The 23,349-nt window shown below is 41.2% G+C and overlaps 1 protein-coding gene across 1 annotated transcript in view; it reads right to left on the bottom strand.

The window, feature by feature from the left end:
- MACO1 (macoilin 1) overlaps positions 1-23,349 on the bottom strand; it is an 83,837-nt gene that overhangs the window by 42,333 nt on the left and 18,155 nt on the right. The window contains exons 2-5 of the mRNA XM_061597337.1: positions 13,106-13,247; positions 11,218-11,344; positions 8,091-8,214; positions 5,495-5,673 (exon numbers count right to left, since the gene is read on the bottom strand). Of these exons, the coding sequence (XP_061453321.1) occupies positions 5,495-5,673; positions 8,091-8,214; positions 11,218-11,344; positions 13,106-13,247 (572 nt within the window). The remainder of the gene's footprint in view (positions 1-5,494; positions 5,674-8,090; positions 8,215-11,217; positions 11,345-13,105; positions 13,248-23,349) is intronic.

The raw sequence follows: 23,349 nt of genomic DNA, 5'->3' as shown, positions 1-23,349 counted from the left end.
CCTTGGGGTGGCAGTCCCACTCCCATCCCTTCCCTGTTCGGAGCAAGACTCATATTTCCCTGACCCACCTCTAGAAAAAACAAAGGAATACAGCGGAGATTGGTGGCAGGGATCATCAAACTAAGAGAGAGTCAAACAAAACTACTGGACATGACACACACCTCAGTTTTCACCTGGGGTAATTATTAGGTATTTACATTTAGGATTTAAAAAAAAAACATACAGTTTCTCTCTAACTATACAGATAGGAGACTCCAATATTGTATCACCATTTTCACTATTTTGTACATTCAAGCTATGACTGCCACTGTTTATCTAGCAAAAGCACTACCACCCTCAGGGAGTATCAGCAAGCCTGGGGAAACCCCAAGCCTGGAGAATACAAATGTGTTTAGAAAAGAAACCTCTAATCATTCTTTTTTTGCGGGGGAGGGGACAGACTGTAGACACAGTGAAGAGTGGTGCATGCTCAACAGCCAGAGAATGCTGACTGACCGTTGAAAGGAAAAATGTAGAAAACCAGGGATGGGTGGTGAAATGGAATGGCTGTAATTCTAAACAGCACTCCAAGCTTCAACATTTTATTGCAAATCCCTACTCCAGTACATTTCTGAATTAAAGCATTCCTGAAGAAGAGTTGTGTGCAACATGTTCTTGTGATGGAACAACCAGACACTTAAATAAAAATCTGTTGGTTTTTTAAAATATCAATACAGCAATTACTTCTCTAAACTTTAAAATATTCAGTTTGATTAAAAAAACTATTGGACACTTAATAAACCTGCTTCCCCAAAGGGAAAAAGTAGGGCTGTCACTCAGTCAAAGCAATCTTATTCGATTCATTGTATGACTTTTAGTAAGTTAAATTTGTGTGAGTAAAAAAAGATGCATTTCAAAGCAAAAAGCATACTTCCATTATTTAATGCCAAACTATGTGTCATAGCAGAGGAGAAATTCCCTGTTGCCTAAGGAAACAGAGGGAATAACTGTTAAAATGGTGCTTCCAGTTTTTATAAAACACTTGTCTTTTAAAAAAACACTTTATGAAATCATCTGCTTGATTAATCAGGGCATCATTTTTAAAAATCAAGTTTTTCCAGTTGATTAACTGTACTGACTGAGTAAAGTCTAGAGCCCTAACCCCCCCCCCCACACACAAGTATTTACATACACATACTTGCCCCAGGAAAAGTAATTTACTAATCTTATTGAAATCACAAATAGAAAACAGTTTCAGGATTTCTAGTTAACACAAAGCATCCTTGTCTAGGCTTTATCATTCCCAGTGAATATATTTTGTCACCCAATATACTTTTCACTGATGTGATTATTCAAGAATTGCCTTCTGAACTGCTTACAGGAGAGCTAATCTGAAGTCATTAGAATAACTTTCATTTAAATTTACAATCTCCAGGATTAACAAATGTCTGCACAGTGCTACAACATCCCACACAGATATTGAAGTTCAAGACATTGGAAGTTGTTTAACAGAAACCGCCTTACTGTGTACAGTAGGGCCCCGCTTCTCGGTGCCCTGCTTTTTGGCGTTCTGCTAATACAGCGCCAGTGGGGCGATCAGCTGGAGGGGGGGCTGATCGCACCCGAGAAGGGGAAGATCAGCTGTAGCACTTCTCCTCCTTGGGGGCGGTCAGACTCCCGCACTCCAGCTGATCTTCTCCTCTTCTGGCGCAATCAGATTCCCGCTCCAGCTGATCGCGCCCGAGGAGGGGAAGATTTGATCTTCTCCTCCTCTGGTGCGATCAGCGGGTTAGGTTCCAGACCCACAAACTACAGCTGATCTGCTTTTCGGTGGTTTTTGCTTTCTGGCGGGGGTCTGGAACCTAACCTGCTGTATGAGTGGGGCTCTACTGTATTTCTTTACATGGACATGTTAGCCACCTGTCCTTACTGGCAGGAAGGAGGGCAAATTGTATTGCTGCTCAGAGGACCAGTCAAACAACACCAGTAAGCAACCTTTGTTCCTCACATCTCTGTACAATCTCACAATTGACTCTGACTACTAATCTAATATACCTGGAGGAAGAAGCTGGCAGCATCATTGAAAGGTGCTCTAGAAAACAGACATTCAGTATTAACCTTGGCATCAAGGGCATAATGTTTGACAAATGTGAAGAGCTCAGAAAGGGGTATTTCACTGAAGAATGGAGACTGTCCTGCCTGAACACCCTGAAGTCAGACACAAACTGTGCTTTTCTTTAACAGTTTTAATAGAAGGTTTCAGTTTAGAGCGCTTCATGAGTCAGCTTACAGGTTACACAGAATCCAGCATCACTATTAGGAGAGACTAGACACAACTTTACTGCACTATGATGTTGTCACAGCAACTAGACACACCCATACATCCCCCCTACCCAGCTTAAGTAAGGATGGGTGGGCACCATACTTGTGTGAACTAAGTGTCACTGTAGAGAACGTGTGCGCCCCCGAGTGCTCCTCCTCAGAGGGGCTGTTGGAGCACATTGATCTTGCTAGCGCAAACGCCTCCATGTGCGAGGCAAGGGTGGCTCTGCATCAGCAGGTCCCTGCCTGTCAGAGGGAGGGGGGCTGCACTGGGGTGGCGGTGAAGCCGGCATGGGAAAAGGAGGATCGTCAGGCGGGGTGACAACTGCCTGACTGGGTTGGGTACTCCTCATGGGTAACTGGAGCTATGGGGTGGAACTGTCGCTGTCCATGACGAGAGAGTTCTCAGAATCCACCCCTGTTCTGCTGGGCTCAAGACAGAGATGATGCAGCAATCCCGTCTGAGAAAAAGGGGATTTCCTATTGTCACAGGAAAGGGATTCTTGACCAGTTAATAGTATGCTACAACATACTACCCAACAAATGAATCTCTTTAAGGAACACATCTGTCTCCATTACAGAAAGTGTAACAAGTGAAAAGGCTATCATACTTCTTGAGTTCTGCCATCCTGTGGTAGGTGAAAAAGGGTAACATTTGGCAAAGTAGGGAGCTCTCCCTCCCTCTTTCATATATTTAGATTCTAGAAAGGAGATGGTTGAGCTCATATTCTGGGATGAAATGAAACTGGGAAGCAACTTTTCAAGGAAAGATAATATACAGTGAAGGTATAGAAAGAATCACCTTATCCCTGAGCATTCAAAGGAAGGGTAAATTGTAAGTCAGAGATGTCGTCACTGACTCTGTGACCAGAAGTGAAAGACATGAGAAAGGCTATGAAGATCACAAGTGGCAGAGTTAGTCTGAAAGGCTCATGTGTTGAGTATGTGAGCACCAGGCTGAGACTCCATCTTGGAGCAGCGGGCCCTGTCAGTAGGATGTGACAAGGTGAAGGAGAAGATGAGGATGAAACTCTTAAAAAGCAAACTGCCAATGTTTCAAAGGGGCATGATGTAGTAGTAATAGGGAACTTCAATTACTCTGATATCTGTTGGGGGACAAATTGTGCCAAACACGGCCCCTCCAAGAAATTTCTGACTTGTGTTGCCGATAAATTTCTCCTACAGAAAGTGGAGGAAGGAACTAGAGGATCAGCTATCCTTGACTTGATTTTAACCAATAGAGATGACTTAGTGGATGAAGTGGCAGTTATGGGAACTCTGGGGGAAAGGGACCACTTTATACTTGAATTCTTGATTTAAAAGGAAGCAAAAGCTGAGAGTAGCAACACGTGTACCCTGGATTTCAGGACAGCTGATTTTAATAAACTCAAAATAATGATAAGTAAGGTTCCATTGTGAGCAACCCTAATGAGAACAGAAGTCTCAGATAGTTGGGAATTTCTAAAAAAATGAAATACTAAAGGTACAATTGCAAACAGTTCTAACAAGAAAAAGACATGGAAGACAGTTGAAGAAGCCAACGTGGCTTCACACATTTTTTTAAAAAACAAAAGGAAGAGGAAGGAAGGGCAGGCCATAAACAAAGTGCACCATGATATTCTCATTAGCAAGCTGGCTAAATGTAGGCTGAATGGAACAACTATTAGGTGGATCTACAGTTGGCTACAGATTTATACACAAAGAGCGATTATCAATGGTTCTTTCTGAAACTGGGGGGCGATAATGAGCGGGGTACCACAAAGCTCAGTCTTGGGCCTAGTATTCTTCAACATTTTTATTAATGACTTGGATAAGGAGGTGCAGGGAATGCTTATCAAATCTGCAGATTACGCATATTTGGGAGGGATAGCTAATACCCTAGAGGACAGAAACAAAATGCAAAGTGAACTTGGTAAGCTGGAGCACTGGGCTGAAAACAACAGAATGAAATTTTTAACAGGAATAAGTGTAAAGTTCTACTCCTAGGAGAAAGAAATCAAATGCATAGTTATAAGATGGGGGGGGGTACTTGGCTCAGTAATACTATATGCGAGAACGATCTTGGAATTGTTGGCTCATATTCAGCTTGTGATCAACAACAGTGCAATGTGGCTGTAAAAAAGGTAAATGCTATTTAAGCAGCATTAACAGAAGTATAGATTCCAAATCGCATGAAGTATTAGTTCCCCTCTATTTGGCACTGGTTAGGCCTGATCTTGAGTGCTGCATCCAGTTCTGGACACTGCACATTAAGAAGGATGCAGACAAATTAGAACAGGTTCAGAGGAGGGCAACTAAGATGATCATGGGACTAGAAACAAAGCCCCACGAAGACAGACTGAAATAACTGGGCATATTTAGGCTTAAGAAGAGAAGACTGAGGGGAGATGTGATAGCACTCTCCTGTCATACAGAGAGGAGGGCCAGGATTTCTTCTCGATCATCCCAGAGTGCAGGACATGGAATAACAGGCTCAAGTTGCAGGAAGGCAGATTTTGGCTGAACATCAGGAAAAACATCCTAATTGTTACAGCAGTGCAATGAAACCAATTACCTGGGGAGGTGGTGGGCTCTCCAACACTGGAAGTATACAACAGGCAGATGGGCAGCCATCTGTCAGGTTTGCTTTAACTTTGATTCCTGAATTGAGCAGGAGGTTGGACTCGATAGCCAACTCAGCAATTGGAACAGTGGAAGACTACCAGGGAACTTATATACATATCTTTCTTCTGCACTAGTAACTCTTGTATATTTTAAATATATTGTCAGCTTCCTAAAGAACTTCAGCAGATGGGGTATCAATAATCTAAATAAAGAAATAAATATGAAGAAAAGAGCTCCCAGGAAAATGACCAACAATGTTCCTGTGGTGGCAGCGAGAACTGACCGATAAGGCACTCACTCCATCCCTTGGAGGATGCTCAAAGAGGCCAATTGCTGCTTCCCAAGGAGAGGAGAGGAGCAGATAAGTGTCCAAAGACACCATGCATTACATGACTGCATAGAAACAAGAGCAATAGCTGTTAACTGTGGATTGTGTTGGTGTACCCTGGACTGAGAAGCCACGGTTAAGACTGAGAAAATTACTCCAGAGAGGGAAGTAGAGAGTAGAGATGAACATATATTCACAAGGCTAGCTCCAAATATGGAAATCATTATGCCTGCCCCAGGTCTGTGATAGGCAAGAACTTACCTTCTTCTGCTTCTCTCTCTTGCCTTTGTAGCATCTGTTGTTCTGGGGGTAACGCTTGCTGAAGAAGCTGCATGTAAAATTCGTTCTCTTTCTGCACTTCCTTTTGTTTTCTTAATCTCATTTTATAGCTGACATAACTTTTGAAGCCAAAGCCCAAAGTCACTACAGGATAGCCAATACTAGAGAGAGAAGAAGATGAAGACTTTGTTAACAGACACAGTGCTATAAAAGGGCAAACTAATAAGATGCCCAGCATGCAACAAAATATAGCATAATCAGGATTATATTCCTTATCAGAAACGATGCTCTATAGAGAGAGACAACATGGGCCTGCTATTCACTTACTATTTAAAGTGTGATTATTGATATGAAGACAAATGAATTCCTGGAGTAAGACAATGAATAACTCTACTGCAGGTTATCAGGAAAAATGACAGAACAACATCTTATGTGCATCATTTACTGGTGGTTTTGGTAACCTTACTGGATAATGAGAAGACCAGAGACAAAATGGTTAAATTAAACAGGTGAATACACATGGCAGCAGAGTGTAAAAAATGCAAAACTAGTCAAAAAAGAGACATTCACTCTCCAGATGACTGGAAGCTAAAGACAGGCTGGGGACTTCAGACCAGGAGGTCAAATGTAGCTCCAAGTTTCCCTATGCAGTACTCTGGAGTCTCCCACACCATACCCCTTTACCAGACCATATCCCATACCAACCCTGTTTTGTGCCTTCCTCGAGTGCTCGTGCCTGGTAGAAATGATCCTTGAACTGTGATTATAGTTCTTTCCTGCAGCCAAGATGTTGAGCTGGAGCAGTTCTCCACCTGGCAGCCTTGCGCAGCCTAAACCCATTCTTGATACTTAGGAGGGGCAGTGAAGGCAGGGCTTGCATGTGGAGTGGTAGTAGCAGCAATGCTCCTTTGCTTAAAGGATGGCCAAGTATTGTGCTACTTTTATGAAAAGGTTGTTCCACACATGGAAGTTACGATCCGAGTTCAAATCCGTATGCAGCCACAAAGCTCATGGGGTGATCATGAGGCAGCACTCTGTCTCAGTTTAACCAACCTATCTCATAGGTTTATTGTGAGGACAAAATGGTGGTGGTGGTGGTAGTGAAACCATGTGCTACTCTGAGTTCCTTGGAGGAATGATAGGGTAAAAATGAAAAGGCAACATGAAACTTTTTTCTGATGGCAGAGAACATGAACCCAGGGCAGTCAGAACCTGCCTAAAGAACAGCCACATTTTCAGCTTGTTGGTGTTTGAAGGAATTTAAGAGTTTTTTTAAAAAAAATGTCACCCGCACCGTGATAGAACACATAAGTTACATTAGCATATTAATTTTTTACATCTAATTACATTAATTACTCAATTATATTTAATTAATTATAGTTTAGTAAAAGTTATGGTCTTTGGCTTGCTTCTACCAACTGAACCATGTTGACTCTAGAAGAACTCCACTAGCAATTAATGCAATTGTAGCCTCTATGAAATTCAACAAATTAATTTAGTAATTAGTAAAGTGGTTTTTAAAATTATAACTATAAAGAAAGGAAATGATATATTAGGAAAAAAGACAGCTCAAATATCTAAAAATTTCCCAATAATAAGCACAAACCGGCCACATAAAATTACAAGGAGGAATCATCACTAGCACCAAGACATTGGCCTGGTTCTTACATAATACTAAACTATAGTTAATGTCAACATAGTTAACGTCAGCCATAGTTAAAGCTGAGGTGTTTGGCAGATGATCACTTAAACCATGGTTTACTACATCACAGAACAGTTAAAAGTACAAGTAAGAGCAGCCACGTCTTGAAAGTATTTTGAGTGATGGCTCTTTAGCCATAGTTAAGGAGGAGGTTCTGGTGTGCACATAATCCTAAGAAAGGTTTGTAGTTGGCTTATAAACCTTGGTTAACAAGGAACTTTTAACCATAGTAAAGCTGCTGGACTGGGTGCACACAATGCTAAGCTATGGCTTAATTTAATAAACCATGGTTTAACATTATGTACAAACCAGGCCTGTACCAATATTGCTCAAAATGTAATGGAAGCCTTCCTTCAGAAAGATGAGCAGACACTAGAGGCAGTACAAGCTTCTTCATGGCTCCTTTTGTGTAAAGGAAGTGCTTCTGAGAGCTCAGCTTGACTGTCTGCTGTATGTCTGATATAGCCCAGCTACTCTTTGACAACAACTCCCACCTAACACACGAAGAAGTCACAGCATCACAACTGTTGCTGCCAGAAGTAGCATTACCCAAGGGCACTGCTGGGGAGGAGAACCATACCAGGCTACAGGAAATTTAATTTCCTTGTGAATTGTACACAATTTAGTTTCAACTCCATGAAATCATAAGAGCCCCTAGCCCACCCACCACCCACACTCAAAGAGAGAAATCCACCTCTGTTATGACATATAATTTAATTCAAAGAACTGTGAAGAACCAAGATTTCACAAATGCAGCTGCTATATGCTTGACACCTGTAGTGGTTAAAGCACAGTCTTCTTAGGAGTAACAGATGAGGTCATGAATCTGAGAGGGGGAAAAACTAAGAAAATGAAAACAGTGGGAGGAATACTTACCAGTGTGCAGCAAAAGGTCGACAAAGGTCTACGTGAAAGTTTTTGAGATCCTTAAATCTAATTGCTGCTTCAATATAAACAAATAGTATCCACAGCGATACTGTTGGTAAACACACACCCCTCTCTGTTGGAGACAGAAAGCAAGCATCATTAACATACAAAAGGAAACCAGAAATCTTAGGACTTTTAGAAATAAAATAAAAAAGCTTTATTAGGACAGATCTAGAGCTAAAATGCATTTTACTTTTGAATCCAGTTGGTTATGGAGATGTGTTCTGAAAGTAGTCGGGAAGTTAGAGGGAGGTGAGAAATTAGGACAATAGAAGCTAGGGAGATTGAAGTGGGGAAAAGGAGAAGTCCTAGGAAAATAAGGAAATGTGTACTCCCTTAACATATACGTAAGTTTAAGGTCTGTCTTGTAGTTTGGAGGGGGAAATCAGCTTCCATAAATTGGAGTATAGCATTTTGTCTGTTTCATTCTGAGAAGCTTGGTTGACTTTTTACTGAATGATATATATTTATTATTGCTATTTAGAAGGAGAATTAACTACACTGTTGATTATCCAGCATGGTTGGACAAATTCTCTGGGTTTTCATTGCAACAAGGAGACATTTGTGTACTTGAGGGTACAGAGTAGCAGAAGGAAATTCCTCAAGTGGTGGTTGCAGGCTGCTAATACCAGCAACAGATCTCTCCCTTTCAAAGGCTGAGGTGTCATAGTATGTTTAAGAGACAGGTATGCTCTCTCCCCATCTTTTCCACGCATGAGATTGAAAACATCTGCTTTCTATTTTAAATTAAATCACTGGTCCTGTTTTGTCCACATTCAGGGAACCATGGTTTGCTGAAACTACGGTGGGCAAGAACAAACCTGGTTCAAAACATTGTTTTGTTCTAAATAACAATAGTTTAAACAAAACCTCAATTCCATGAGTTCAGATGTCACAGGAAACTATGGTTCATTTAAAATTGAAAGTGGCTCCTATTTGCAGGCATGGAAGAAGAGAAAACATCACCAGTCGTTCTTCTGGTGAAAAAAAATGGTTTCTCACTGCATCTGAACAAAGTCTCAAAATCTTTTTTGACCAAAGAGTAAGGTACTAAATAAAAATGTGTCACGTTATTTGTGGCACATTAACAGGTTGAAACAAATATCACACTTCCAGTTGACCAAAGCTTTTCCCTTTGGTTGCCTGGAGACTATTCTCATTCACCACAGGCAGGCAAGGCAAGCAAGTAGCCATTTACAAAGCACACCCAACATGATTCCTATATCTAGTTGTTACCAACACAGTACTAGAAGAAGATAAGGGGGGAAAGCTACTTTGCTGCTGCTGGTAGTGCATGAATCACCCCCATAAGTACATGTGTAAAGCAATTTTGTATCTTTCTCCTGGAGATCTCCTTATGCCAATGGCTTGTGAACTTTTTATCTCAGAACCCTGGGGTTCCAAAATAAGGGGGGGAAATCAGCAATAGTAGGGAGATGTCCCTGAAAGACAGCTTGCTTGTTGGTGGCAATTTCTCCTGGAATGTGTTCTAGGCAGGGCCAGCATCAGAATGCAGTGAGCCCTCAATGGTGGTGGCAGTGGCGCTAAGGCATCATTGGCTCTGCCCTACTAGGCCTGGCTGTGTTAGTATGCTGTGCACACAAGCCTGCCATCTTGTATGATGGCAAGCATGCGTGCACAGCATGTTGACAGAGCAACCCCACAATGCAGTGGTGGGGGAGTATTGCCTGGGAATACACTTGCCCAGACCCAGCAGCACGGGCCTTTGGCTAGTGCCCAACCTGGCCGCCTGATGGCACCAGGTCTGGTTCTAGGGTACGATTCAGTTTGCACAGATTGACAGGGGGCTCAACAGACATAGCCAGTGCCCTGCATGACCCAAACACATACCCTAGAACATGCACCAGAATCCCATGCAATACATATGGAGTTTTACAGCATATAAGTAAATGCGGAAAATATTTCTTGAAGATAGGACGTTTGGAAGAAAACACACCCACCCAAACCGCAAGAGCGCTAATGCTCAAAATGCTCTAGGGTTATCATGCAATATACCGGGTGCCAGGTATCGGAATTTAGGGATCATTCTCAGAGCAGCAAGTTTATTTATTTATTTCATTATGAAATTTATATCCTATCCTTCGCAAATGAGCCCAGGGCAACAAACACATAAGCAATAAAACATTTAATAATATTTCCAATACAGATGCAGACTGGGAAAAATCTCTACTTAAAAGGCTTGTTGAAAGAAAGAAGGAGATCTTCAGTAGGCACCAAAAAGACTATAGAGATGGTGCCTGTCTAATATTTAACGGGAGAGAATTCCAAAGGGTAGGTGATGTGACACCGAAGGCTGGATTCCTATATTTCACAGAATGGACCTCATGATAAGATGGTATCTGCAAGAGGTCCTCTTCTGCAGAGCTCAGTGATTATCGGGTATAAAAGGGATGAGATTTAGGTATCCCAAGATGTATAGCACCTTGAACGTAACCCAGGAGCTAACTAGCAGCAGGTCAAATCTCACCTGCACACTCGATGCCTTCTTAGTACACAAGGGTGCTAGACTAGCTGATGCATGCCTTCCTGTGTTAAACAACAGTTATAAAAATAAGGAATGTACAGGAGGAGTGAACTGCCTTGGCTGAATTTTTGCTAACTTGCCAAATGCAGAAGAACATGGAATTGGGAGGTGCTTAAGAAGTATCATAATTCATAAATGATTTTCACTTAAAAAAAAGGATTTAGCTTACTCCCTGATTTTTCCCATGGGGGGGGGCTTCACATCTCTAGCTCAATCACTTTCCCCCTCAGCCATGTTCCCAAGCCCAAATCACATAATCAGATTTTTGATTTTCAAAAGTTGACAACCACATGGTTGAAAGGTCCCCCTCAGTTCCTGTCTCATGATATCACATCTCAGGCTTTGGAATGCTGGAGGCTTTGGCAACCATAATGATGGAGGCCAGCAATATATTTTAAGACTAAAATGTATACTATTGAACTAAGCAACAGAAGGCTGGTCTAATGTGACTTTTCTGAAAATAATCATAAACCATTATTTTACTCCTTGCTTTAAGATTTAACATTTAGTGTAAAGCATAAAATGACCTACCTGTGTGCCAGACATACTGTACCCAAACATATGTGCTGGCAGCAAAAAACAACCACTGTATTGGTATGAAGAGCAGACATATGATATTTGATGTGAATGCTACACAAACGAAAAATACTGAAAAGGCCTGAAGAAAAGGGGGGCAGGGGGAGACAGAGAGAGAAGAAAAAGTATGTTAGCTTTTAAAAAATAAATTGCACTGAACAGCCTTCAAACAATGCATAGCAATGGTTTCATCTTTTGCAATTTTCTTGCATTACAAAGAAACCCATATGAGATGCAAGTCTTTTATTTTCAGTATTTTTATTAATATTGCTTTTATTACTATTATTAGGAGTGAGATTTTCTTTTCCTATAGATTAGTATCAGTTGTTCTTCTTGATCTTATCACACAAACCAGATACATACAATAAAAAACCTCATGTTTAACAGCCTGTGTTGTTCGGCCTTATGTCACCACAGTGGTCTGTCCTGGCACAATATCCAGAGGACTACCTCCTGAAGTAATGATGACGAGAGTGTCACTGAAGACTTATGTCTTGTAAATTGAGCAAGAATGTACTGAGCAGATGCATGAATTTTTTGCATCTCTGCAACTTGCAAGCCTGCTGCTCTATCAACAAAATTAGTCAAGAAAAATCATGCCAACCATTGTGTATTCTATTTAATTCTTTTTAAAAATATTTATCCTTCCTTTTTGTCCAAGGAGCTCAAGGCAACCTGCATGGTCCCCTAGCTTATTTTATCCTCTCAACCACCTTGTGAAGTAGGTTAGGCTTAGGGATAACGGTTGCATTCACGCATCATGCTAAGCCACTGTTTACTGTCATGAACAAACAGCAATGAGTTAGAGTGAGCCTTAGGCTCACACCTCCACCTCCCACTGCTCCACTTACACAGCTGGGAGAAGCAGCTTGGAAGCTTTTGCCTGTGCTTAACCACAGCTTCCCATGTCATCCAGACTGTGGTTAAATTATAACTAGAGTTAGTGTTAAAAAGCCAGCAGCGGTAACTATGGTTTGAAGATGACACAAACCAATCATGATTAAACAAAAGCAGCAGCAAAAACGTCCAAATTACTCCTCCCACCCATGCAGGAAGAGGAAAAAGAGAGTGTACAATTTCATGGATCACTACAGCTTGTTCACACCAGACTGAGCAATGGTTTAGTGTGAAGTGTGAAAGTGGCCAATAACTGGTCCATTGTCACCCCAGGGAGCTTCATGGCTAAGTGGGAGCTGGAACCAAAGCGTCCCTGATCCTAGGTCAACACTAACCATGCTGGCTCATTAACTAACAAGCAATCAACTCCTGTTCTTCTCTCTTGTGTTTGTCTCATGCTACCCTGAGTTATTGAAATACATGGTACTGGATCAAATGGCTGAAATTCAAAGGGGTTCCTACCCTTTTGCAGTTCCTTGATCTTCTTGAGAAGCTACTTCTGAAAGTCAGTGGACCTTCTGGAGCAACATCCAGAGGGGGTGTTTTCAGGAGTGAATATTACCACACGTTGGGTAATATCCAACTACTGTAATGTGTTCTGTCAGCACAAGGATTTACATTTGTGCAATGGAACTTTCTCCTCCTCCCCTGTTCTGTTCTCCCCAAATCTGTTCTGGGGGGTTCTCCCACCCTCTGGAGCAGACTTGAGGAGGGTGTGAGGTGCACATGGGGAGAGAAAGGGGGAAGTTATGTTGTGCAGGTGGATATTGTGCTGATGGAATGCTTAGTTAGCGCTACACTGGATATAACCCACAGTGCATGTCCACTGAAGCACTTCAGTCCTGCGCACTGAAGCATTTTTGGACAAAATATTTATTGGTGTGACATAATCTAATGCTATTAAACATAATAAATTAAAAATATAATAATGTTATGTTATACATACCAATCCCTGGTATCTGAAGGAATCATAAACACTCCTGATGAAAAGCCAGAATGGCCACAGATATTCAAATCTGAATTCCAAAACAAAATCAGCCAGCAGCACAAGGGCCCAAACTACCAGGAATTTCAGGTACAGAAACGTACTGACAGGGAGAAGCAAAGAAAGCAAAGTATTAATTTAGCATGTAAATAGAACAATAAAGCAGTTAAAGAAACATGTTTTTCTTGCTGAAAATAAATACATTTGAGGCAACACTATTATTACATAAAGAAGCAACGTTTAGGTAAAGAGTCAATGTGTTGAAAATGATATAATGTAACTCAAACTTGTCTCAAAATTTACTGACTTAAGTTTGTGTTTTATAGATCTTTGGCACTATTTTCTCTGTTGCTGATTTTATTCTGATCCTATTTTACATTCGTTTCTGATATGTACTTGCTGTATTTTATGTTTTAAGATTTCTTTAAAAAAAAAAAAGAACTATACACCACCCAGATAATTTTTTTTGTTAATGGGCAGAGTAAGAATGCTGTAAATAGGTAAAACTGAAGTTACATACACAGTGACTGTTTTCACATGGCATGATAAAGTTAATAGTTTACTGTGACGGTGGAGATTGCAACAAACCATAATCCTGGCTTAACATTATGTCTGAACCGGACACTGTAATTTGTTTTGCTGCAAACTGCTACTGGTAAGCTAAGAACAAACCTTGGCTTTTTTTGGAGCAAAATAAACTACAGTTTGTCATTTGGATGCTAAACCAGGATTGTTTGTTGCTCTTGCTCACAGAAGAGCAAAGCAGGAGCAGTCTCCACATTCACAGTAACATGAGAACTGAGCCACTGTCCTCCCACACACACACACAGCCCAAAAGACACAGGCTTACACTATCTCTTCAATTATTCTAACTGAATATTCTAAACATAAATTTATGTAGCTGAGGAAAATTTATTCTTTTAAACATGCTTATTCCATTGCATTTCAGAGAACAGATTCAACTAGCAGCTCTTTCATTGTTTAAAAAGAAAGCATATTTGCCACAATTGTGAATTTTGATTTAGTTTTGTGACATCAGTCACTTTATTTTGCACAAAGGCTGCAGAACTCATGTATTTTTTATCTCAAATTGGACATCACATAAAATACAGAAGATGACCACAGCAAAGTCTCTTTATAGCAGTTTGAAGTAAGTATGTAGTCACATGGTTATGAGAGAGGCAAGTGGTACAAAAACTTCAGTTTTCATAAAAGTTCAAAGAATTAAATTGGCTTGAAGAATAAAACTACATGCAGCTATACTGCATACCAACAATGAAGAGCAAGTGTCAAAAAGTATTAAACTTGGTGCTAAAACGGATACATAGCCTTATTTCATTAAAGCACAGCAAGATGCCCATCTCAGAGTGATGAAGAGAATTACCTCAGAAAACAGTTACTTGTTAACTATGGTTAATCTGCTGGGCTTGGACATCCAAACAAGCCATACTTTAGCTCAGTGATTCTCAAACGGTGCGCCCAGGCACACTGGTGTGCCCTAAGAGGTGGCTAGGTGTGCCTCAAATATTATGAAAGTATATTTTAAAAATGAGAAGAAACCCATTTGTATAGGGTAATAGTTTTCTATAGTTTAAGTTATTTTTATTATTCATAGTTTAAAATATATTAATATATTTTTAATTTTGTACACGAAGTGCACCAGAAAATTTTTATATGTGTTACAGTGCGCCACGAACCAGAAAAGTTTGAGAACCACTGCTTTAGCTAAACAAACTGTGGCTTAGTGTTATGTGTGAACCAGACCACTGTTGAAAGCTCAATTCCGACTTCTATATGCTGGGTTCATTTATTCTGCAACTGCCTGCATTCTACAGATTTTAGAAGGTAGGGTCTTTGCTTTCTGGTTAACAATACTCTAGAAATAGGAAAATTCCTGTCCTAAGAATTAAGGATAGTGAGCATGTGCTATCTGTGACAAAATGGCATCATTAAAGTTGCATCAAATCCAATCACTTATGAAGTGAGAGAGAACACTACTATAACAAGAATGGATATGTTCTTAAGAACATAAGAACATAAGAAGAGCCTGCTGGATCAGGCCAGTGGCCCATCTGGTCCAGCATCCTGTTCTCACAGTGGCCAACCAGGTGCCTGGGGGAAGCCTGCAAGCAGGACCAGAGTGCAAGAACACTCTTCTTCCACTGTCTGAGGCGGTATGCTTCTACGTACCAGTTGCTGGAAACCACAGAAGGGGAGCAGTGCTGTTGCACTCAAGTCCCACTTGTGGGCTTCCCATAGGTATCTGGTCAGCAACTGTAAGAACAGCATGCTGGACTAGACGGGCCACTGGCCTGATCCAGCAAGCTCTTACGAATCATGTCTTCATAAGAACATGATTTACATGTCCACCCCTGGATCATATATTGGGTCAGTTTAGATGTTATGATAAACCACAGTTTATCACAATGAGAAAAAGCCTCAGTAAGCTCTGGGTTCAAGCTCTCCCCCCCCCGCCCCGTTCTTCCTGCCCCAGTGCTGTACTTCTTGGAAATAATCATTCTCCAGGTGGGGAAAGTTTGATTTAAAATATTTAATTTTGCTCCTCTACCCCTTCTTTCTCCTTCTAGATCCAGTATGTGATCTATTTTTATTGCAAGCCCTTTAAAGGGACATGGACCCATATGAACAATTAAGCTTCTGCTGCCACCCTGGGTGAGCTCAGGATAAGAAGTATTTAAAAATCCAAATAAAAACTTATAGCTGTTAATCACAGCATCTCTAGCAGTAGTGAATTACCTTAAACTAGTAAATAACAGGCTTATTTCTATACAGAAGCAAGCACTACAACATGGTCGATGAAAGGCTTACTGACAACAGGAACGCGCATTCAGGTTGAAATGAGGATAACAGAGAAAGGATGGATTTACATGCAGAATGGGCCACTATGGAATCATAACAAACCATTATTTGGCATTGCAAGAGTAAATTTCAGACTCACATGTTTCTTCCTCCGCCCCCGCCCCCACAATAGTGTTCTGGTTTCTAATTCTGGCTTTGCAGAGCAGGCAAAAATCATAGTTTACCAGTCAGGATGCAATTACAAACTATGGCTTGCCTCAAAAAGAAAGTATGGAAGTAGGAGAGGGGGGAGAGAGAGTACTCAAGGCTAAGAGTATAGTCATGCAGTGTCAAATATTTGTTTGACATTATGTCTGACCTGGCCCAGTAAGCTGAGTATTACTTCTCCATTGTTTTCCTGTAAGCCTACTAGAAGTTAACAGAGACCTTTAATGTCTGGATCCCAAGAAGAATTCAGCGCAATGAAAGTCAGAAGTTGATGCATACATTCTCATGGAGGACAGGGCTATCAATGGCTACTAGCCATGATGGCTGTGCTCTGCCACCCTAGTCAGAGGCAGTATTTCTGAAAACCAGTTGCCGGAAGCCTCAGGAGGGGACAGCGTTCATGCACTTGGGTCCTGCTTGTGGGCTTCCCCCAGGCACCTGGTTGGCCACTGTGAGAACAGGATGCTGGACTAGATGGGCCACTGGCCTGATCCAGCAGACTCTTCTTATGTTCTTAATGTCAGTCTCAGAACCTAAGTGAAGCACGGCCCAGTTATATCAGTGCAAAATACTCAGGACTGTTGCCTTCAAGTTGTGAACAACAGCAGTTGTGTGTGCTTTCCCCACTCCAAATGATTGCATAGGATACAAAAAGGTAATTCATGAAGTTGAACAGCCCTCAGCTTTACTGCCTAAACACAACAGAAGGTACCCTTCCCATCTGATGAGACCCCATGTTCTTTCACCAGAATAATTACTCAATCTAGTTCCTGTGGGTAGCTTGAAGAAATTATTTTGAGGGAATAAAATACACATTATACAATGCAACAGCAGTCAGGTTAGTCATTACAACAGCAAATTAAAACCAAGAGATTATCAAGTAGCTGTCAGACACACAACAATCAAGTATGAGCCTTCCTGATCTTTCTTACTGGCAATCCTTGGACAGCATGCAAAATGCTCTTTTGCTTTTAAGGAGTTTGCTTTCTATTTCCAGCACACTTTCAAAAAACCACCATATAAGCTGGAAACCTGTACAACAGACAAACAACTGTCTTTGCATAGTTTATAACACCTTATACAATTGCTGGAGAGTTATCTCATAAGAAGATATTGTTGGACAAATGTAATCCACCTCTTGGGCTCAGGTTGCAAAAGCATACTTCAATGATTTGTCCTGCCCCACTAAAATAGCTGCAGTCACAATAAGTTCTTAGCTGCTTATATGAAGTCTAGCGCAGACGTGATGTACCCAGTCTCTTAAACGCTGTAAGAAGATTGCGAGGGTGTCTCAGGACTCATGAACTCTCTTAGGAACACAGAAGAAATGTAGGAAGCTGCCTTCTACTAAGTCAGATCATTGGTCGATCTAGCTTAATATTCTCTATGCTGACTGTCAGAAGTTGTCCAAGATTTTAGACAGGGTACATTCCCAGCCCTACCTAGGGATGCTGGGGATTGAACCTGGGAACTTCTGCATGCAAAACAGATGCTTTATCACTGAGCTACATCACTTCCCTCCTCCCCTTTCTGGGTATGTTTTAAATCAGTGGTTCCACAACTTTTCCCCCCCATGGACCACTTGAACATTGCAGAGAGTCTTGTCAGACCACTTAATGATTTTTCTGCCTCTTGTAGCAATTGTAATGCGCTGTGCTAGATGCTGTATGATTTTTAATTGTATTTTTACAAACGTGCCATGAACCACCTAAGTAAAGCTTACAGAGCACTGGAAGTCCATGGACCAGAGTTTGGGAAAACCCATTTTAAATATGATGTAGGGCTACATCTTTAATAATGGTTATTTATGCAAAGCATTTTTACCCTGCTGTTCAGCTGAAAAAGGCTTGCAGAGAAGTTTACAAATATCCACAACAAGATGCCCCCTTCCCTTACACTTATAATCTGAAAGACATTATACAAAAGGAACAGGGATTGGCAGGGAAGAAAAAAGCAAACTCAGGTTGTTAAATTACAAAGTTCTTGTAAGTGTTCATTCTGGCAGATATGAAGGAAGCAAGCTCTCTGCAGCTGCTCTTTCTCTGGCTGATAGATGGGGTCAGAATGGTTTCCCCCTTGCCATGACATTCTTCCTCGGAAGCAGGAGGAGCAGCCTTCCAGCAGTCCTTGCCCCTCCTGGCCAATTGTTATTAATACTGTATAACATTGATAATGCTAACCAGTTGCACACTCTGGTTACGAGCATTGATACAAACACAACACTATAACATCACAATTAAAGCAAACTTTGGGAGAGGAATTTGCACAGGAGATAGGTGGAGGAAGGGCGAAGATACTACAGCATGCTCCCTGATGTTCTTAGGTCAGTACATTAGGAATACTGTATTTGCAGTTGGACTCTGGGCTTAACTGCAAGTCAAGTCCATCCATTCAACAGCAGAAGCAGCAACAACAACAAATGAATAAAAGAGAAAAGAAAGAGATAAGGGAACATGCCTCGAAAGTTAAAGAAAGCCTCCTGCCTCTTGAAGAACTGTGATGCAATATGAGCAAGCCTTCCAGAGGAATTAAAAAAGGAAGCCCTGCAAGTATACCTGAACAGCAGCACAGAACAAAGATTTCTAAAGACGGCTTAAGGAGCATGCCTGCAAATACGTCCACCTGCATTACACAAAAGTTAGAAGAAAAAGCCACTTCACTAGGAACTGGCTCCTTAGAGCACAAATATAGGCCTGAGAGCAGAGACAAGATTTATTTGCTTGGATTCTAGACCTGCTTAGTTTGCAGTTTCTGCAAAACATTACTATACACTTTGATCAGAAAACTTCACTAAATAAATGAGCAGATCCTTCCTCTTTTGAGGTAACAGTTCCTCTCACCCAAATCAATTATACTCCTCTGAAAATGTGCCTCACAGGCACTGTGCGGGCCAGGCACTCTGAACAGGAACACTTTCTCCTGCGTACTGTTGGGGTTTATAGCAATTCACTAGAGCCAGGATTCCTTATCCGTTCCCTGCTTCCTTTTCTGTACTTCTACACCCACCTCCATTCTCTAAGTTGGCTTCCCCCCTTCTTTCTTTACATTCCTCCTCCTTTTTTTTTTTTGCACTGTTTTATCTCATTGCAACTACTATGCAAGATGTGGCTGTGTGCAAGAGCTGAAGGAAGCATACCCTAATACAAGCATCAACTTTTCATAAATTGATTTCCACCATTCCTGTTATGTACTACAAAGCTGTCCCTGTGAAGTCAATGTGGTAGGAAAGCTGAGGCCCTGTCCCTCCAAAACTATACAACAGAAACTTCAAATGTGTAATAGGAAGAGGCAATGCTAATGCAGTTAGTTCACATTCCTTAATGCTTTTTAACCTCTCCTCATAGGGCTTCGTTTCTAGTCCTCAGATCATCCTTGTTGCCCTCCTCTGAACCCATCCCAGTTTGCCTGCATCCTTCTTAAAGTGCGGTGTCCAGAACTAGACACAGTACTCAAGATAAGGCCTAACCAGTGCCGAATAGGGGAGAACCAATTCTTCATGCGATTTGGAAACTATACTTCTGTTAATGCAGCCTGCTGTCATATCATGCTGAGAGTGAAGTAAGGAATGGGTAGGTAGAAGAGTTATGTCCTCGGTTCTGGCACTTTTTGCCCATGTGGGCCATTGCCCTTCTCGAAGGGCCTTTGCTCACCACAGAAATACTTTGCCCTATAGTTCCCTATGGTCCACCTAGGCAAACACTGCTGGAATTGAGGATATTACTCTTCTACCTACCCATTCCTTATTTCACAAACAACTTGCTTAGTTCATTCACTGCTATCTACTAAAGGCAGGTTAATTTCACACAGATATCTGTGGATATGTCCATCTTCAGCCCTCAGCCAAATTTCATGGCTTGTCAATCTAACAATTATTCTGTTGGGTCTTATGACAAAAGAATTACAACACCTAGGGTACTTCCAGACTGTCACTATTTTCGAGTGGGATTCAAGAATATCTTGGCAAATTCAAGCTGCGCAATTAAAGCTGATTCGGAGCTCTTGTGAAACAAAACCCAAAGATCCAAAAATACCCTGAAAAGCATGGGATAACATTTGCTTGTTGTCCCAATTTTTCCACAAACAAATCAGGCTGAATGCTCATTCAACAGGTCATCTGAAAGCAACCTTAGCTCCTAAAGTTGTTTGCATTATCTCTCCCTCCCACCAACTGTGTTCTCCATGTCTGACAGCTCCAAAGATTTTTGCTGTTGCTCCATCATGAACATAAAGGCTGGCTAACCCATGGTGCTCCAGATGCCGAGATTGTGCCCCACCAATATAACAGCTCATGCTGACAGGTCAGAAAACAGGGCCTCAGACATTGAACTTAATACACAGGCAGGCTATGACATCTTCAGCAGGTCTGGGTAACTTGTGACCCTCCAGATGTAGGTGGACAAACACTTTGGGGCTGATGAGAGCTGGAGTCTAACAGTATCTGGAAGGACACAGGTTAACCACCCCTGATGAACACGGACCTTGTTATCTAGCATATTCTTCTACTGCACCTAACTTCCAATAAGAGGATCTTGCAATTTACATAGCTGGAGATTTTTAGCATCTAGTAGTAGCCATTTGTTATTCTCAGACTTTATGTCTCATTGATCTTTCTAGGTACATCTACACAGCCCCTTCATTTTGATAGCTGTTGTGTCAATGCTCTTATTTACAGACGATATTTGCCACACAGAAGCACCTTGGAAAATTTCAAATCCATATGAACTACCCTTGATGCATTAAACCAAGGTCCATCCACTTCAAAGCAGTCAGTCAGTTTTCAGTCCTCTGGAAGCTTACAAGCACAGCAAAGATCTTATATTCATCCCAAACATCTGGAATTCAGAGATATGCCGTTCCTAAGTAGAGATGTTCCATTCTCAGCTATCGTGGCTAATAGCCACTAATAGGCCAATGCTCTAAGAATCTGTTTAATCCTTTTAAAAATTAACTTAAGTCAGTGGCTGATGTTATATTCCACAGCAGTTAATTTTCTAAGTTAATTATGTGCTATATGATGAAGTACTGTATAGCCTCTCCTCTACCTACTGCCAAATCAATTCCATTGGCTGTTTGAGTTCCAAGTTCTATTATGCACTGAGTTCTATAATTAGAAGGGAAGGAAAAAATGTTTCTGTATCTACTCTGTACACTGACAGTTCTCAAACATTCCACCTTCAGGGCCACTGGACACAGCTGGAAATTACTAAGGCTAACTAGTCACACAATGATAGTCCAGGGGTACAGCCAGACATGAAATGGTTGCAAATGGCGGCATTTTGTCCTAATCAGCTGACAATTACCAACATAATTTTCTACACATGTCTAATTCCTCTTTAGAAATTGCTATATTTTTGCCACAGCACCTTCCTGGTGACAAGGAGTTCCATAGCTCAGCTTTCTTCAAACTAAATGCAGACACTTGCTCTGGAGGTATTGCAACTCTGCTTCTCCATTTTAGGAGGAATTTGCTGATCAAGAGGCTCTAAGTGATTTTTCTTGTATATTTTCTCCTTTTCACCCCACATGATTCTCAAAGTATTTTAACCCTTCTCCTGTAATTTTTTCTCCCATTCTCCTTTCACACTTAATTAGTATCTAATTCCCCCCTCCACATACGCACGTTGCCAGTTTCTTTAATCCTTCTCCCCCACTGTCCTTTTACATTCACTTCTTTCTCCTATAATGGCTTTCCCTCTGGTCCTCTTCCTTCCCCACCCCCAGTTTGTTTATTGTTGTTAAAAGTAATAATAATAAATATTAAACTTTCATCTTACTTTCTAGTTTCTTTCAGAGGACGCATACATAGCATGCACAGTGTTGCTGGCATTGGTCCAACCAAAAGGCTACGGCATTGCTGGGGGGGTGAGGCAGGCAAGTGAGGAGGGCACTGGGCAAGCTGTGACAGCGAGGCCCACCTGAAAGAGGCTCAAGGCCCTCTGGTGAGTCCCACCAGCCCACTATTTGGGAAACACTGCTCTACACTGTACACAGAGTACATAAACCTCTATCATACACCACTACACCCCTCTTCTGTTCTCAGGGCTACTGGGTCAATACAGGAGTGGGGTGGGGTCTCATTACAGAATGCTCAAGTGGTTATTTATGCAGAGTATTGGAAGGAAACGGTGGGAAAATTTACAAGGATGGATGGAAAATACTGACAAACACAAAGATAAAGAACAAAAGCAAGTAGCCTTGATCTTGTATGGAAAATCTTATGATAGATTTAATGGTTCCTCCTGTCCCATAGCAAGCATATACAAAACCCTAGCATACCTCTCTCTCTTTGTGCTGGTAATTTCTTGTCTTCAAAAATCTTTATCTGAGGGATGTCCCTGTGCTGTGCAGTGCCTAATGTTAACATCTAAGTCCAGATCTAAACATCAAACCATGAATGACTCCTATATACATGTGCTCCATTTCCACAATTTTCTAGCATGTTCTGCTTGATTAATAACTTCCTGTTCTTTGGCAAACCAAACATTCAAACCAGCAAACTATGGTTTGTGAGAGCCTCAAAAATCAAGATTGGAGCCGAGCATTGATCCAAACCATGGAGGAGGAAGGGCATAAGCACAGGACACATTCCTGTAATGCCAAACCATGGTTTGGTGTTACATCTGAACCAACTCAACTAGTGCTGGAAGCAAATCAGCAAAACTGTCAAACTTGTCTTGGTCAAGTTTTATAGAATGAGTTACAATATTTAAGTGATGCTGCATGTCAAGAGAATTTCATTTAGTCGGGAACTGGAAACCAATCAAGGCAGAAAGCAGGGACACTGGTCATTAGCTGCAGTTACAGAAAAAACAAGGTAGTTACTTTCCAAAAAGGCAGTACCTATTTTATAATAAGGCAAAATAGGGAGTAACAAAGTGGAAACTACTCTGGAATTACTAGGAAATATATCTAATAAGAATAAACCAACTTATATTCTTTATCCTAAGGCTCATTTGCCAGGGTATCACATTCCTCCTACACTCTGATTTATTGTTATGCTATAAAGCTGGATGCCATAGGTTGTGTATAGGCCAATTTGCGAGGCACACCAGTATGTAAGATGCTGTTTAAGAGTAATGGGATGTACAGGCCTATGAAAAATGAAATTTAAAAGTTATGTTTTCTTTCTGCAGAAATGTTTTAGACCTGCTAAGATTGTTTTGTCCTTAGTTGATCAT

This window comes from Rhineura floridana, chromosome 15, assembly GCF_030035675.1.
Source record: "Rhineura floridana isolate rRhiFlo1 chromosome 15, rRhiFlo1.hap2, whole genome shotgun sequence".
In the NCBI taxonomy this organism is placed as follows: Eukaryota; Metazoa; Chordata; class Lepidosauria; order Squamata; family Rhineuridae; genus Rhineura; species Rhineura floridana.
This window is presented reverse-complemented; position numbering and strand designations above follow the sequence as displayed.